The sequence below is a fragment of the Condylura cristata genome, unplaced genomic scaffold, assembly GCF_000260355.1.
Source record: "Condylura cristata isolate star-nosed mole 26May11 unplaced genomic scaffold, ConCri1.0 scaffold00027, whole genome shotgun sequence".
Classification (NCBI taxonomy): domain Eukaryota; kingdom Metazoa; phylum Chordata; class Mammalia; order Eulipotyphla; family Talpidae; genus Condylura; species Condylura cristata.
The window spans coordinates 7,002,545-7,018,765 of record NW_004567128.1 but is presented as its reverse complement, the minus strand read 5'-3'; the positions used below and the strand labels follow the sequence as shown (position 1 = coordinate 7,018,765).

The 16,221-nt window shown below is 46.3% G+C and overlaps 1 protein-coding gene across 1 annotated transcript in view; it reads left to right on the top strand.

Moving 5' to 3' along the window:
* The window catches only part of RS1 (retinoschisin 1), an 18,107-nt gene extending 8,141 nt beyond the window's left edge, over positions 1 to 9,966 (top strand). The window contains exons 3-6 of the mRNA XM_004689893.1: positions 787 to 892; positions 5,438 to 5,579; positions 7,833 to 8,028; positions 9,814 to 9,966. Coding sequence (XP_004689950.1) covers positions 787 to 892; positions 5,438 to 5,579; positions 7,833 to 8,028; positions 9,814 to 9,966 — 597 coding nt within the window. The remainder of the gene's footprint in view (positions 1 to 786; positions 893 to 5,437; positions 5,580 to 7,832; positions 8,029 to 9,813) is intronic.
* The last annotated feature ends 6,255 nt before the right edge of the window (positions 9,967 to 16,221 follow it).

Sequence of the window (16,221 nt, the reverse complement as noted above, 5' to 3'; positions counted from 1 at the left end):
GGTCACCTCCGGGGCAGGTGGGAATCGAACTCATGCGGAAGTGGCTTTAGATTCTCAGTGCTGTGCTTTAACCCGCTGCGCCACCAGGGAGGGCCACCAAGATGTGTTTTAAGGAGCTAAAGCAAGTAAGCCACTGTTAATTCAGATTGTATTCTGGAATCTAACACCTTTTGAAACTCAGCCCCAAAAGGGGACCTCCAAGGGATAGGTGCCCACCCTTGGACTGGGGCTACCCAGTCCCTGAAGCTAACTATATTAATGGGGTGACCATTGTTTTCTACCCAAAGTGTCTCTGAGACTATTAGCTGGTCACCCCCAGGGCAGCCATTTGTTTATGTAGCTCTTAAAAGAAAAGGGTGGCCTCCCTGGTGGTGCAAGGGGTTAAGTCTCAGCACTATGAAGCTCTTCACATCAACTGCAGCAGGAGTTCTATCCCCGGCCAGGGAGCTGACCCACAGGGCACAGCAGACCTCTCCTGTCACACCTGCTGCTCCCCTCAGCAGTGTACTTCAGTGGATCTGCCTGTTCTGCTCCCCACTCTGTCTCTGGCGAATCCTCTCACCCCACCCCCCACACCTCTAGCCCACCCCCCAGCTCTCGTATGCATAAATAATAAAAAAAATGACTTAAATAAAAAAAGACCAGGGGCCACTATAAAAGGCCAGGTTAATAATCCAGTTCTGCTGCAGCCAGAGGAGAGTCACAAACAAGCAAAGTTCTCCAATGCATTTTCCCTGTGATGTTGGCTACAGTTGACTAACTTTGACTTTTCTGATGCCCCTGCAGGATGAGGGCGAAGACCCCTGGTACCACAAAGCATGCAAGTGCGACTGCCAAGGTGGTGCTGGCACCTTGTGGTCTGCCGGCACCACCTCCCTAAGCTGCATCCCGGGTGAGTGTCCCTTCTCCCTGAGGCACCAGACCCATGGGGTGCCCTTGGGACATACTGTTCCTCCTCCTTCCAGCCAGACTGAACCCCAGCCCGTGAAGGAAGCCCCCACTCCAGGGGTGCCCCACTTGGCTTCTAAGCCTTTGTCTCACAGGCCTCTGCAGTGACATCATTGCTCTGCGACAGCTGCCTGGCTCTCGGCTTGGCTGGGGAGAGATGGGAAGATGGGCCCCAGACTTCCAGTAAAAGGGATTCATGGGATTCACTGAAAGTAAGTCTGTGTCCTGAGGGGAGTACAGGCGCTTTTCAGCAGACCTGGAATCCTGGCTGCATCATTTCTTAACTCTGGGATGGCACCTGCATCCCTTTCCTGTGGCATGGAGGGTGGAGAGGCAGTGCAGTGCCCGCCCCTGCCCGGCAATCCAGCCCGCCTGGGCCAGAGCTCTGCTCTCCCTCACTGACAAGGTAACTCCTTCTTGGGGGCCTGCGCTGAACTAGTCCCGCGGAGCCCCTGCCGCCCACCCACAGTGGACAAGTCACGGGTGAAAAGTAAACCCTGCTGTGTGGAGTGTCGGCAACAGGACGGAAACTTTGGTGGCAAATCCAGTAAATGAGGGCTGTCCTGCAGGCCCAGGGCCTCAGGCCCCCATCCCAGCTGCCACACATCTGTCCATGCCAACCAGCCTTTCTCATCAGAACCGCTGTCAACCAAGGTTACCCAAGGGCCACAGTTGCCTGCCTCTGCCCTCAGGAGCTATTATGAGGAATAAATTGGGTGAGGCAGTAAAGCCTCTTGGATTGTACCTGCTGAGCGTCCTTTTCTTCCGGTCCTCTTAGAGTGCACAGGCAGACTTTGGGGAGGGGGGTGGCTGGAATGGCCCGGTGGCAAGTATTTGCAAAACTCAGTCCTCCCAGGCCATTTGCATGAAATCCCAGTGCCACCCCACCCCCAGCCCCAGGGTGCTGCAGGTGCCCCGCAGTCATTCGTTTTCCATAATCTCCTAACAATAGCTCCAGGAGAGTCAGGCTTGCCAGTCAGCACAAGAACTTCTCTTCGGTATTTCTTTGAATTTGCATTAAAATAGCAAATTTCTCGGGGAACTGAGGGAGCCTCTGTTTTCCTATTTACTAAAGAGGTAGGAAGCCCTTTCTGAGGTAGGAAGCCCTTTCTGAATTGCGCTTTCTGGAAGGGAGCAAGAGAGAGAGCAGCGGGGCTTGTGGTGAGGAAGCAGTGCTGGCTAGCTGCTGGACTTGCCAGTCCATCTAAATGCCATTCACCCCCTTTCATCACATGCTGCTATGTGCCAGGCACTAATGGAGGAGACAAATAAAGCAAAGGCATCCTCCTCATCCCGGAGGAGAGGCTCACAGCTTCCTGGGAAAGGGCATCTCCTCACTAGAGGCCTGCTGGCCTTCCCGCCGAAGCTGATCGCTGAGAATTAGACTAGTCCACAAGCCGTCTGGCTTCCCTGACCAATCGAAGGTGAGGCTGAGGAGGACACGGGGTCCCTCAAAGTCTCTGTCTGACACCTGACGCAGGTGCCATCAACTTGAAGTGCTGAAAACGAAGATTCTTTTACTGAAAATGTCTTTCTCCTACTGGTGTTTGGTTTCGTTTGCTGTTTTGTTTTAGCACAAATATTTCCAGGAAGGAAAAAAACCACAACCTTAGTGTCAAATGGTTGACTCATTAGTGCTAATGGACTTTTCCATGAAAGAGATGGTTCAGGGCAGCATGACTAGCCACAGCCTTCCAGAAACACTTGTCCGTCGTGTCTCATCTTCGTCAGACCGTCAAGGATGCTGCTTGGGCTCTCTGGAAGCTGAGATCCAGCATTGCCTGCAGCACCTATGAGCCTTAAGTGCAGGAGGAGGGGGTCTCTCTGACTGCCAGGAGTTGCTCCCAGGCTCACACCTGACCTTAACTGCCCAGGACCCCCCACTAGCAGGAGGGGGCCAGCCAGATGCATTATGGCCCTCTGATCTTTGGCTTAACACTGTTAAAACATACCAAAAGGCTTATCTTTTTATTTTTTCCACAATTGAGCCAGGATTACCTCAGCACTCTGAAAAGGGGATGTAGGGAAGGGAAGGTGTCAGAAATCCAGTGATTCACTAACGCTTTACTTTCTTCTAGATTTTCCCTTCTATATTATATTCAAGTCTACCCTCTATCTTATGAACATTCTTCTTAAATATTATGCCATACGCTAGTATATTGTCACACACACTCAAGTCTAACACATGTGCACTCCTGGGTCACAGCACCGGGTTTCTGAGTTAGAGGAGTAGCTGCAAGTGGCTGGGGCGGGTTTGGGGCTCGGATGTTGAAGGCCCTGGCGTTGGACCTATGGGGTGAGAAGCATCTTTCGGTCGCCCAGATAGAACTGTTTGCCGGGAAAACATTCAGGGTAGGTGCGGTGGGATGAGGACGAAGCTTGGGGCCTCCCAGGTGAAGGCTGAAGTCCTGGGACGGGTGAGCTCAGTCCTCCCCTGGGGGCTGTGGGCAGGATACACTTCTGGACAAAGCCCTGCGGCCTCTCAGGTCATTGTTACGGGCCAGGTCGTGGCAGGTCCGCCCCACTCTTCAGGTTAGCCTGGCTAATTGGAAAGAGCTGGCAAAAGAGAGGTGAGGAGGAGGAGCGAAATGCCAAGAATAACAGCATAAGGAAATGGCAACTGAAGCTTCCTCTCTTGCCCCCTTCTCCAAGCTGGGGGGCCCTGGAGCAAGAAAAGGGAAGTGGGGCTGTGGAGGGGGGTTAGAATTTAAAAGAGAGCCCCAGGGGCCCGGCTGAAGTCCAGCTCTTTCCCTTTGCCTGGATTTGTCTTTCTGAGGGGGAGTTGAGGAGGAGGGGGGCCCCCAAGGCCACCGGTAAAAGCTCTCCTGAGCTCTCTGGCCAACAAAATCTTGTCCCCAGCAAGTGCACCTCGAGAGTGTTCTTGTTAAAAACTCAACTGTTCTGGGGCTAGAGTTCAAGAAACTACATTCTTAGCCAGCCCCCGTCCACCCCACCCCATGACCCAGGCCCACAAGGCCGGACGGAGCGATCCCCCAAGTCCCCAGGAACTGACCTGACTTGAACAGGCTCCTATATCTCGGGTGCTGGATAAGCGTCACTGCTTCCTCTGGTACACTGAGCAGGGTGGGTTCAGCCCCCCACCAGTGGCCAGAAGCCCTCTTCTGCCTTCTGCCTCCGGGAACAGGGCACGACTGTCCCTACAGACATTTCAGAACCTCAGATGACACTCAAGCCTTTGTGTGCTTCGTTCAGTTGTATTGGCTTCTTCAGCCTCTAAAGAGATCTCGACACTCATTTTGCTGTTTTGGGTGATGGTGCCCCAAGTAAAGCCTCTTCCATCTGAACTCAACTTTACACACACAAGATAATATGGTTTACCATACTTGAACTTTATCATTCACAGTTGGAAAAGTAGGAAACAGTTTTCCGTTTGGTTTTCCATCTGGTTTTCCGTTGGTTTTTACAGAAAGTCAGCTAGACACCGATTTTAGTCATAAAGCCCCCCTTACATAGAGGCTCACTAAATTAGTTTGATTTGGGAAATAGGCCAGGCAGGATATCAGGGCTGCGGCTTCTGTAGCTCTCGGCCTTACCCATATGGTGCAAGATGGCTACCATTGCCCCAGCCATCAGTTTTCCTTCCTGACAATAGGAAGAGAGTGGGGGGAGACCAGGCTTGGTCAGGACTCCCAATAGACATCGTGTTATATCTCAGCGGTCAGAAATGTTGTCCTAAGCTCACTTCTGACTAGAGACACCAAGAGAACGGATACTGGGGTGGCATTTGGCAGTCTCTGACCAGGTGACAGACAACGTTCCTAATGTGAGAGGAAACACATGAGCGACAGCACACAACCAACATAGGAGAACCAGCTTGCAACATTCTTATTTGGAAAAAGCCCGAAAAAGCTCATCCCTTCCCTTGTTCCTTATTCAGCAGTCAGGCCCATTTTTTTTTTTTTTTTAATTAGAGTTTTGAGAAAACTGCAATTTGCAAGTGGGAAGTCAGTCTCAATGTGTAATTGGCGTTTGGCCTCTCACCATTGTTGTCCCTGTCATTGGCATCTTTGGCTGCCAGAGGAAAATCAGGGCCCTGACGGCATCACGCAGGGCAGCTATACCTGTGTTAATGAGGGCAGTAATGATCATGTACTGAGGGAGCGACTTCACTGAAGGCCTCTGGGTGTCTGCTTTCGAGGTTTTTACATCTGTGCAGGAGGCACCGTCTTCTCAAGCCCCCGGGTGCTCCCTGTGAGGTTGCCATAGAATCGCTTCCCTCTGCTTTGACAAAGGTTGTGAGTCTCTGTGGCCACCTTTTCCCTTTATCGTCACTCTTTTCTTGAATGAGCAGAGAAGAGGCTGAAGACGCATTTCTACCCATTGTGTGCCAAGCAGTCAAGTAAAACATTCTCCACCTTCCAAGGTGTGCACGAACTGGTTTATTTGGGCTCTCATTTTGGTCATCTTGTGTTCGTGGAGTGTCCCGATGAGACACAAGTTTTAACGTGCATTATCTTTCCTTTCACAGAATGCCCATATCATAAGCCACTGGGTTTTGAGTCAGGAGAGGTTACACCCGACCAGATCACCTGTTCCAATCTGGGGCAGTATGTGGGCTGGTTCTCCTCATGGACTGCCAACAAGGCCCGGCTTAACAGTCAAGGCTTCGGGTAAGCACAGCAGGTGGTTCAGGTGACTTTTTTTTTGCCATGTTGTTATGGCAATTTCCCAGAGAAATCAGATGGCACTCAAGAGAGGGGGATTTACTTGTCTTTTTAGTAAAGGGACAACATAGGGCCTCCCTGGTGGCGCAGGGGTTAAAGACAGCGTTATCAAGCTATTGCCAGCCACTGCAGCATGAGTTCGATCCCCAGCAGGCCAGGGAGCTTAGGGTTATTAATTATATATTACCCGATTACCTTCTACCTGTCCTAGACTGTGGGTACAGCTGTGAGCAAGGAGGAGGAGACCTTGGCCTTCAAAAAGCACAAAGCAGATGGGGAGACAGTATAAGCACATAATGACACACCCCATCGTTTGGTATGATGATGAGTGTTTTGAAGGAGACAGAAGGAAGAGGCTTGGTGCATTAGCAGCACCAGGGAAGGCTTTCTAAGGAAGTTTCCTCAAGAGCGTGGATAGGAACCAGGAGAGCAGGCCATCAAGACTAGAGACCAGGTGAGCTAAGGCTGGAGAGGTAGGCAGAAGTTAGATCATGCAGGGCCTTATAAGTCATGTTAAGGATTGCGGTCGTTAGTTCAGGTATATTGGGAGGAACCTGGAAGTGCATTAGTGAGCATACAGGTTTGTGCCACTATCATTAAGAGCACCAAAGTATAGGTTTAAGCAATGGAGTAGATTTCTGGCGCATCCAAGTTTTATTAGGCAGTCTAGCCTTGTTCTGGCAGCTGGATATTATCAGAGGCCAAACTCTTTCTACCTTGTTGTTCTGTCATCCTTACAAGGAAGCATCCATATTGGGGCCCAAGATGGCTGCCCTAGTCCACCATCATCCAGAGTGCACACTTTCCCTTAAAGATACCAACTAAATCCTACTGGCCACTTCTCACATTCTAATGACTAAGATTTGACCTGATGGCACAACCTAGCTACAAGGGAGTCAGGAAGTGTGATCTTACTTGGGTGGCCATTTACTCACCCAAGGTAAATCTCAGGAGTTCTGCTACTAAAGGAAGACCAGTAGAGCATATTGGCAGACCATTCTCAGACTCTTTCAGATGAAGATTCAAAGTTGGGGGGTGTCACCATCAGATTTGTGTTTTAAGAAAAAAAAGTGTGATAGTTGTTCAGTGGGGGAGGGGAACTAGTTGAGGATGGGAGCACTCCAGGCAGGAGCTGCTAGTGATGTGAGTGGGAGCAGTGACTGAAATGGAGAGGAGCCGGTGAATTTGAAAACAGTGGGGGGATGGAGCCAATAAGTGGATTGGCTGTTTCAGGTGAGAGAGAGAAAGACTGCTGGTGGCCAGCAAGCCGGTGGCTGGCATGAATACCAGGGAGGATGGGCAGCACTAGAGGAGATGGCAAATGGAAGGAGAGCTGGGTGGACTGATTAGGAGCTCACTTTTGGGCAGGTTTCATTTGAGATGCCGTAAGGTATCCAGGAGAAGATGCCGTAAGGTATCCAGGAGAAGTTGGCTAGCCAGGAGCTGATTCTTGGGATTTGGAATCCAGAAAGGTCTGGAGTGAAAGTAAAAAGCCAGGAGCCATCCCAGAAGCATGTCTGGAACTAAAAAGAAGGCAGCCAAGGATCGAGTTCCAGGAAGCTACTTAATATGCAAAACAAACCTCCCAACAAACAGAAGCACAAAAACAAAAACACTCAAGAGCAAGTTTGTAAGTTTCCCCAATTTATGAGGGACATAGCTAAAAGGAAAAAAAAAATCAATTCATTTAATGGCTGGTTGGGTTTAAAACTGTCAGAAGCTCTTCCAGAGCCATGTGGATCGGCCTGCTCCTGGTAGACACTCCCGGCAGGCCATGGGTGATGGCACCCAGGGGAGACACAGGTATGTGCGAGGAGTTTGAAATTCAAGGGAAAAAAGACTCATGGAGAAACACGCTGAGGGGCCCAGTGGTGCAACACCTTGTGCATCCTCAGGCTTTGAAGAAAGACGCTCTGCAGCACACAGCCAGGTGGCGGCGCAGCACGCCAAGGCCTTCTCTAACATCTGAGCTGAATCTGGTGATTTTTCCCAGGGTGGTGGAGGAGCAGAGAGGAAGAGAGAATGATACCAGTGGAACAGGCCGGCTGCTTCTTGGAGATGAGGTTCTGGGTGATTAGCAGATTGCAGCCCAGACTGCCCGAGCTTCATGGGGGTACTTCAGGCTCTGGCAGACCCTCAAAAGACAGCACCTCCCAGTGTTTTGGCAGTGTTCACTGGGAAGCTTCCTGTTCCCGGCAGGTGCGCTTGGCTGTCCAAGTTCCAGGACAGCAGCCAGTGGTTACAGATAGATCTGAAGGAGGTGAAGGTGATTTCGGGGATCCTCACCCAGGGGCGCTGTGACGTCGATGAGTGGATGACCAAGTACAGCGTGCAGTACAGAACTGATGAGAGCCGGAACTGGGTTTACTATAAGGACCAGACTGGCAACAACCGAGTAAGTTGGGCCTGTCCCGAACCACCTTCAGCTCACTCTGGGGTGCCTCCTGCCCTGTCCCCACATACTGTCCCCATTCTGCCAGAGCAGCCACCCCCAGCGGGGCGAGTTGTCTGTGCTTCCCCCCACAGCGTGGTCTGCTCTGACAACGAGGCAGGTGCCTCTTCTGGTTGTATGCCCGGTGCCTGGCATGAGATGCCTGGTTTGAGATGCAGTGCCACTCTCCAGTGCCAAAGAAATCTTGGTCTGAATTCTCTTATCAGCGTATAGTTGCTTGAACAATCAAGACAGGCCACTGGGATTATTCCAAACTCACTGGGCCGTTGGACACTTCACTGCAGGACTCTGACTCAGCCTGTTGTCTTTGCTGTAGACAGAATGGAGTAGATTCTTGACTCTCTCTCTCTATATATAGATATATATATATGCATATGTATACCTACACACAAACACATACACACATAATCAGTATTCTGTGTGTAGGTATATATGTGTATATAAAATGTATATTTGCAATAAATAAAAACACATCATTTGAAAATGTTCACTGCCCTTTCGCCTGAGAGTAAGGACGTCCCTGGTTAACATTTAACCTGGTTAAATAGATCCATGCAGCTGAACGTCAGAGGGCTTTGTGCTCACAGATGACAACCTGTACAGCAAGGCGGCCACGGGCTCATGCTTCAAGGAATTGGAACACAGTAGGAAAATCAATTTGAGTCTGGACATTTAATGTCACTTTTTGTTCTTCTTCTTAAGCTTTTCAAGACTTAATTCTTTTTCAAGCTGTCTGTGTTTCTGAAGGTCTTGAGTCTTCTTTGCAAAGAGGCACTCCACTCAGGCACTTGTGCAATGTGGGGCCCGTTTCATTCTTCCTCGTCAGCCGGCCCTGTGCTTGAGGGGCTTCAAGGGCAAGCAGCTTAGCAAAGGGATGGGAGGTGTTCTCACCGGGAAGAAGGCAAGGTCTCGGAGGCTGAGGTCCTTCTGGTTTTGTGGATGGATGAGGTCAGGTGGCAGCATAATCCCAGGAGGAAAGGCAACGACCTGGTAGCACTGGAAAAAGTGCAGAGAACGATTGCTTTGGAAATACAACTAAACGTCCATAGCCACTGTATCACACTGCGTTGCTTCCTGAAAAAACAAAGCAGATGCTTTTGGTTTCTGCTCTGGGCACTGTCCTCTCCTTTCCAGAACCTTCCCGCTAGTTTTGATGTCTTTCTCTTAAAAAAAAAAAAAATTCTTACCAAGTTGAAAAGTCCTTGTTGTTTGTATCAAATTACAAAACACGCTTCAGCTTTGGCTCATCACTTCAGGGCTAGCTCATGAGACTGGACTGGAGCCTCGCTTTGGATAACTTTGGAAGATGAAAGATGCCTTGTGTCATGGGTCCTTCTCAAAATTTCTTATCAAAACTTTGGAATTAAAATTCTAACAAAAAGGATTAAAACACTAAATTGGTGATGAGAACTAAGAGGCGTTTTCCATCCATGCCAGCCAATAGAACTTTCTGTGATGATTGAAATGTTAATATTCTGCACTTTCCAAAATGGGGCTAGTATGACTTAGAAGTAAATTGTGACCTCATCTTCATTTACTTGAATTGAAATAGCCACATGTGGCTGGCGCTACCATACTGGACAGTGTAACTCCAACCGTCCCATGCAGAAGCCTGAGGCACGTGTAAGTGCTCACAATCACGCAAGGTCAGATTTGGGGCAGGAGTGGGAAGCGAGGCGTCCGCTGTTCCCTGGTGGGCTGCTGACGGGACTTGCTCCTTCTCTCTAGATCTTCTACGGAAACTCAGACCGAACATCCACAGTTCAGAACCTGCTGCGCCCTCCCATCATTTCCCGCTTCATTCGGCTGATCCCCCTGGGCTGGCACGTCCGCATTGCCATCCGGATGGAGCTGCTGGAGTGCGTTGCCAAGTGTGCCTGACACAGCCTCAGTGGGGAGTGGGGTGTCTGCAGGGAGCTGGTGGGGGCTGCGGGGCTGTGTTCTATAAGCTCTTTTCAACACAGAGCTGGGTCGAATCTTTTTTCCCTCTACTTCTTTTAAGACACAATTTCCAATTTCAATGAAAGAAAAATGAACATCTTTCCCACTCAAGGCTAAAGAAAATAAGAACAAAGGAAATGTCCCTAAAAACAGGTTTTGTACAAAAGCTTCAGTAGCGGGGTAATTTGCTGCTCTCAGGTGTTTTTCTTTTCTTTTCTTTTTTTCGTCTTAATGACACCATGAAAGGTGCAGTCCCAGGGGACACAAAGCAGCGTGATAATACGACAATTCTTTTGTTTTACCCCATTCAAAGCAGGAACATACATTTCGGAAAGCCTCACTTTGAATGCAAAGGGGGAACAAGCTTGTAGTTTCTCTGAGCTATATTTTCATGAAATCATGCCTTGTAGGACTTCACAACACCAGCTACACAGAGTGAAAGGTTTCAGGGGGACCCAGGTTGTGGAGGCGGGCAGGACCGATGGGAGCCCCTGTCCTGGCCCCTTCCTTGCCAAGCAGGGAGAGCCCAAGGGCCTGGAGCCCTCATTATCCCAGTTCGTGATCACTAGCGGGAAGCAGGGGACAGGCTGCACATGGTAAGCAGTGAAATGCTCCTCTGTCTAGGAATCCCAGCGACCAGAACACACTGAAAAGGCCGTTCACCCAGGGCTACCACTTTCCAACAAACTCAATATATTTGGAAATAGTTGGCCCGGGAGCTGTCCCCAGCTACTCAGAGACAGCCCATTAGCTGACATTTGCTTTGCAGGACACGTCAGGACCTACATCCCAAGGCAGGAGTTGGGGCTGTTCTCCTGGTAAGCCCCACTTTCCAACTCTGCCCCCTTGGCCTGCGACACGGACACACCTGCTCCTGCGGCTGAAACCTCCTTGGAAAGGCACAGGCCTGAGCTCATTAAACAGGGGTGACAGACTGCGCATCTGTGGTTTATATCTCAGCCTTGGATTTCAGGCTCTGCACTGGGAGAGGTCGACAGGGCTGCGGCTGTGGGCTGGGCAAAGTGGGGGTGAAATGAGAAGAGGGCCTCTGATGAGTCAGGGGCACCAACAGTGCCCTGGCCTTGGCACGCTCACGTCTCCGGCTGCCTTGTTTTCAAATGCAAACCCAGTGAGCCTACACACTAACCTGGGCATCTCATTCACACCTCTGGGAGGGGCAGCCTCCTCAAAGCCCCAAGTCTTTCCCTGGTGTTTTGCTTTATGTTTCACCCAGCCTCTTTCTGATCTCCATGTTGTGCCACTAAATCTGAAAAAAATGTTTTTACATTGCACAATCTTCGTTCAAATATAAACTCATCAATTCAGGGTGGGGTTGGGGTGCAGAATCCACCTCTGGCCCTACAACTCATGGGCAAGTCTTCTTTGAATTGAGTGCCTGATTGGAGACCCTTACTGGGAAAGTTAAATGAACATTTAATCGTGACAAGGCTTGTCAGAGAAATGGTACAACTACTAGAGAAGATGGCGGTGGCCTGCAACTGGCACTCCAGGGATGAAAGTTCTCTAAATTGTTCATGTTGGAAAGTTTTGCTTTCTAACAGCTTTATTGAGAGAAAGTTCACATACCATACAACCTTTCACCCATTTAAAGTGTATAAAATTCAATGACTTAGTGTAGCCAGAGTTGAGCAACCATTATAGCACAATTTTGGACCATTTTCGTCACCCCTCAAGGCGGCCGCCTTCCCCAATCCATTCAGCCTTCGGCAACCATTGATCTGTTTTTAGAGTTACCTAAGGTAGACAGCGCATGTCACTGTAACCATACAACGTGATCTTTTGTTTCACGCCTTTTGCTTAGTAGTGTTTTCAAGTTTCATCTGTATTGTAGTGTGTATGAGTATTTTATTCATTTTTATGGCTAAATATCATCCCACTGTATAGATGGATACACCACATTGTATTTACCTGTTCATCCAAACATGAATGTTGGGCTGTTTTCCACATTTTTGGCTGGAATGAAGAATGCTGTTATGAATAATTGTGTACAAGTTTTTGAGTGGATACATTTTCATTCATGTTGGGTATTTATACCTTGTGGTACAACATCTGATCCAAATAACTCTATGTCTAACCTTTTGAGGAACTGTCAAAGTGGCTGCTCCATTTTATATCTTGCAAAGTGGCTGCTCCATTTTATACTCCTACCAGCAACGTATGGGGTTCAATTTCTTCACATCTGTCATTTCCTGTCTTTTTGATTATAGCCATCCTAATATGAAGTGACTCATTTCCATTTTGATTTGTATTTCCTTAACAGCTAAATATGTTGAGCATCTTTTCACGTGTTTGAAGGCTATTTGTATACCTTCTGTAAGGCTATTTGTATACCTTCTGTCGATTCAGATTCTTTGCCCATTTAAAATTCATAGTGTCTTTTATTATTGAGTTTAGCAGTTCTTTATACATTCCAGATACAATTCCGATGCCAAACATATTTCTTTTTACTTCTGAAGGGATCCTTTTGAAACACATACTTTTAAATTTGGATGAAGTTCAATTTATTTTTCCTTTTTGTTGCTTATGCTTTTGGCATCATAGCTGAGGAAACCATTATCAAATATAATCATAAAGATTTATTCCAAGTGGTCTTAAGTCTTACATCTACATCTTCTGTCCATTTTCATATTTGTTTATGGTGTGAGATAGGCATTCAATTTCATTCTTTGTATTTGAGTAACTGGTTGTTCTGGTACCATTTGTCAAAGACCATTCTTTTCCCACTAAATTGCCTTTGCACCCATATCTAAAATCAATTAACCATATAGGTAAAGGTCTATTTCTGGACTCTCTGTTCTATTCCCTTGGTGTATGTGTCTAGGCTTTTGCCACTACTACACTGTTTTGATTATGGTAGCTTTATAGTAAGTTTTGAAATTGGGAATGTTTGAGTTTTTTAACTCTGTTCTTCTTCAGGATTGTTTGACTATTCTGAGTCCCTTGAATTTCCATATGAATTTTAGGATCAACCTGTCAATTTCTTCAAAGAAGTCAACTGAGATTTCACATTGGAAACTGCTCAATAATAATGAAATACTGAGATCCATAACATGTTCATCTGTATGTAGTTTGTTTCTATATTATTTACTTTGTTTAATTTATGGCAGAATATAGGAAAAAATAAAACTGAAGGACATCTGAACTCTAATAGAATCTTGCTATTAATCACATGAACTATGTTTGCAGTATTTCTTTTGTTGGGGAAAGTTTTAATTAAAAAAATATATATATAACATGTAGCAAAAACTTAACTCTTATGTGTACCTTTATTTCCATTAATGCTAGGGTGTAGCTACACTTTTAGATTTGTTTAATATATACATAACATATTGCAGGAGATTTCTCAATAATTAAGTTCGATGCTACTAACAAAGAAGGAACATTAAATGTTGGCAAGATTAAGAAAAAATTCTGAGCTGATTTTGTTCTCAGTATGGGAGGATGTTACTTGGACAAAACAAAGATTTTTCAAAAGTAGAGTCTCTGAACCCCAATGAGACTGTACCCCTAAAGTGAGCCTTTGAGCAGGTATTGATAGAAGCCCATCTTTTTGTCCACTGGGAAGACTGTTACTAAGGCCTGATGATAAATGCGCAGCTTACAAGGGCTGTTGCTTTCTCTGTGATTCCAAGTTGGCTCCAAACCGAGCTGTTCTTAATTCTGAAAACCTCATAGGGCTGACGTGAAGATCAGACTGGATAAATGTACTTAAAATGCTTCACGGCCACCCAATGAGTTCTTTGTAACTGGCAGTTTCAACTGTGTAAGGGTGTCATGCAGAGCACATATTATAATTTTGAAATGGTTAATATTTATTAAGAATCTAACAAGTGCTTTGCACATTATCATTTCATTAAATTCTCAAAACAACCCTGAGGAAGGTTCTATTGTTATTTCCATTTAAAGATGAGGAACCGGGAGGTACAGAAAGTTAAGTAACTAGCCTAAGGCCACACAAGATGGCGGCGACAGAGCTACGATTCCACTCTGACAATCTGACTCCTGAGCCCACGTTTTTAGCTACTTCAGCCAGATTCTCTGGATCTCTAGAGATTCATTTTAATAAAAGATTCTACACTCATGTCAAGTCAATTACCACCTGCCAGAAGAGGAGAGACGGCAAGGGATGAATCACCCCACATCGGTTTCTACACATGGAAACACATGACTGTACTACTGCCTGGTGGTGCTCCAGGTATGGGTTTTCAGTGAGCACGCTCAGCTTCAAATCCCAGCTTTGCCACTTTGTAGCTGGGTGATCCTGACGTGTTAAAATACAGTCTATAAACGTCAGTTCCCTCATCTACAAGGGGGGTACTACTTGCTTTGTTGGGGCATCATGAAATGATAATGTAATGCTAGAAGTAAAACATCTGTACCTGACCACTGTAAGTAATATGAATATAAAAAGAAATTGTAAGTCCTACATACTTGGATTCAGTTTTAATAAAGAAGTATAGTGGGAATCACAGGCCACAAGTTTGCATGACACTTAAAAGAGAAACTTGGAGTGGACAAGCTGGTGACAGAGTACTTTTAAGAAAGTGAAATACTGGGTTTTTAGTTCCTCTCCTTTGTCTAGAAAGATACAGAAAGCTGGAGAATGTTGTATATGAGTTAACACAAAATTGAAGTTCTCTCCCTCTTGTAGAACTTATCCTTAAAGACAAAAATGGGTGCCCAAAACTTCCAGCAAATCTGCCCCTTGACTGCTTTTGTAAATAAAGTTTTATTGGAACACAACCATCCCATTCACTTATATGTCACGTATGCTTTTCTACTACAATGGCAGAGCTGTTTGGCGGCAGAAAGGAGTGGCGCACAGAGCACCCTATATTCACTATCTGGCCCTTTACTGAAGGTCATCAACTACCCCCAAGTCCCCCCAAACATAAAGAAACCTTTAACAAGCCGCCAGTCCCTTCTTTCTCCCTGAGCAGGAGGCGGACATCGCTTCCCTTCTCCCAATCTACCAGGTGAGCATCTAGCAATATGAAAAGGAGACAACACTCAAGTGTAAAAGAAACCAACGTTTGCAAGATGTCAGAAGGGGAAAAAGCTTTATAAATAGAAAAAAATGATCAACATCATTAAACAACAGGATTTGCCCTGCTTTACATTAATTTTTGTCCCTTAAACTGATTCCAACATCAAAGGCCCATTTATCCCTCATTTGAATTCAAACAAGTTCTTTACAAAGAAGGAACAATCACCGATCTGGGAGGGACCACAGTGCTCCAGATGGGGAGGGCCTGGCAATCACGTCAGTCAGTGCAAAGTCTGCATTTTATTAAAGACATTTGGGAAGATCCATTCAAAAATACATTGTGCTCAGTAAAAATTAACCATTTCATGCTGATACTTAAGGTTACCACGGAATAGATATTTGTATAATATTTACAGCAACAATAGAAATTTTACAGAAGTTTAGAATGGAATACATGCCAGAAAAAACTTGATAAGATGTACCAACACAGGATACAAAGAGTTATATAAACACTTTACAAATGGTTCATAATTAGCTTGTGAAGAATTTAAATATTCAACACCTTAAATTCAGTTTGGATTCAAAAATTAAAAAGGTTAATATACTACATCACACCCTTGCCACAGTAAAAAGTATGGAATTACACTTGGTATTATGGATTATAAAGTCTGTGCAATTAAGAATTTCTACTGATTCTTTATCTACCACAAATTGGATGTTACATCACTCTGGCTTATCCCTATTTTTGTTTCATGCATGAGCAGGGTTCTCAAAGTTACCCTGCCCTGTGTCTTCCCAGATATCCCCTTCAAACTTACTAGAGATTGAAGAAGCTCGGAATAATCTTCTAAGTATATACAGATAACTACCTGAATTCAAAATGGCACAAAGCAATTCTTGGAGATAGGAATTAGGGGCAACTATTTTGTTTGGTTTAGTTGTTTTTGATAATCCAAGTTGACGAGAATTTCCTTGTTGCAATCACATTACCCTCCAGCCTGACTCAATCAGTGACCAAGGAGGAAACACGGAGCAGGAACTAGACTGAGATGACTGGACTCAATCACATTTCTAGTGAAAATGGATTTTATGCAAGCGTTGCTTTCCGTTTTGGGAAATCTAATCCACTGCAGAGAACTTCCAAGTTCTCTGGGTCACTTTTTCCCTTGAAACTCTGAATGCTTTGT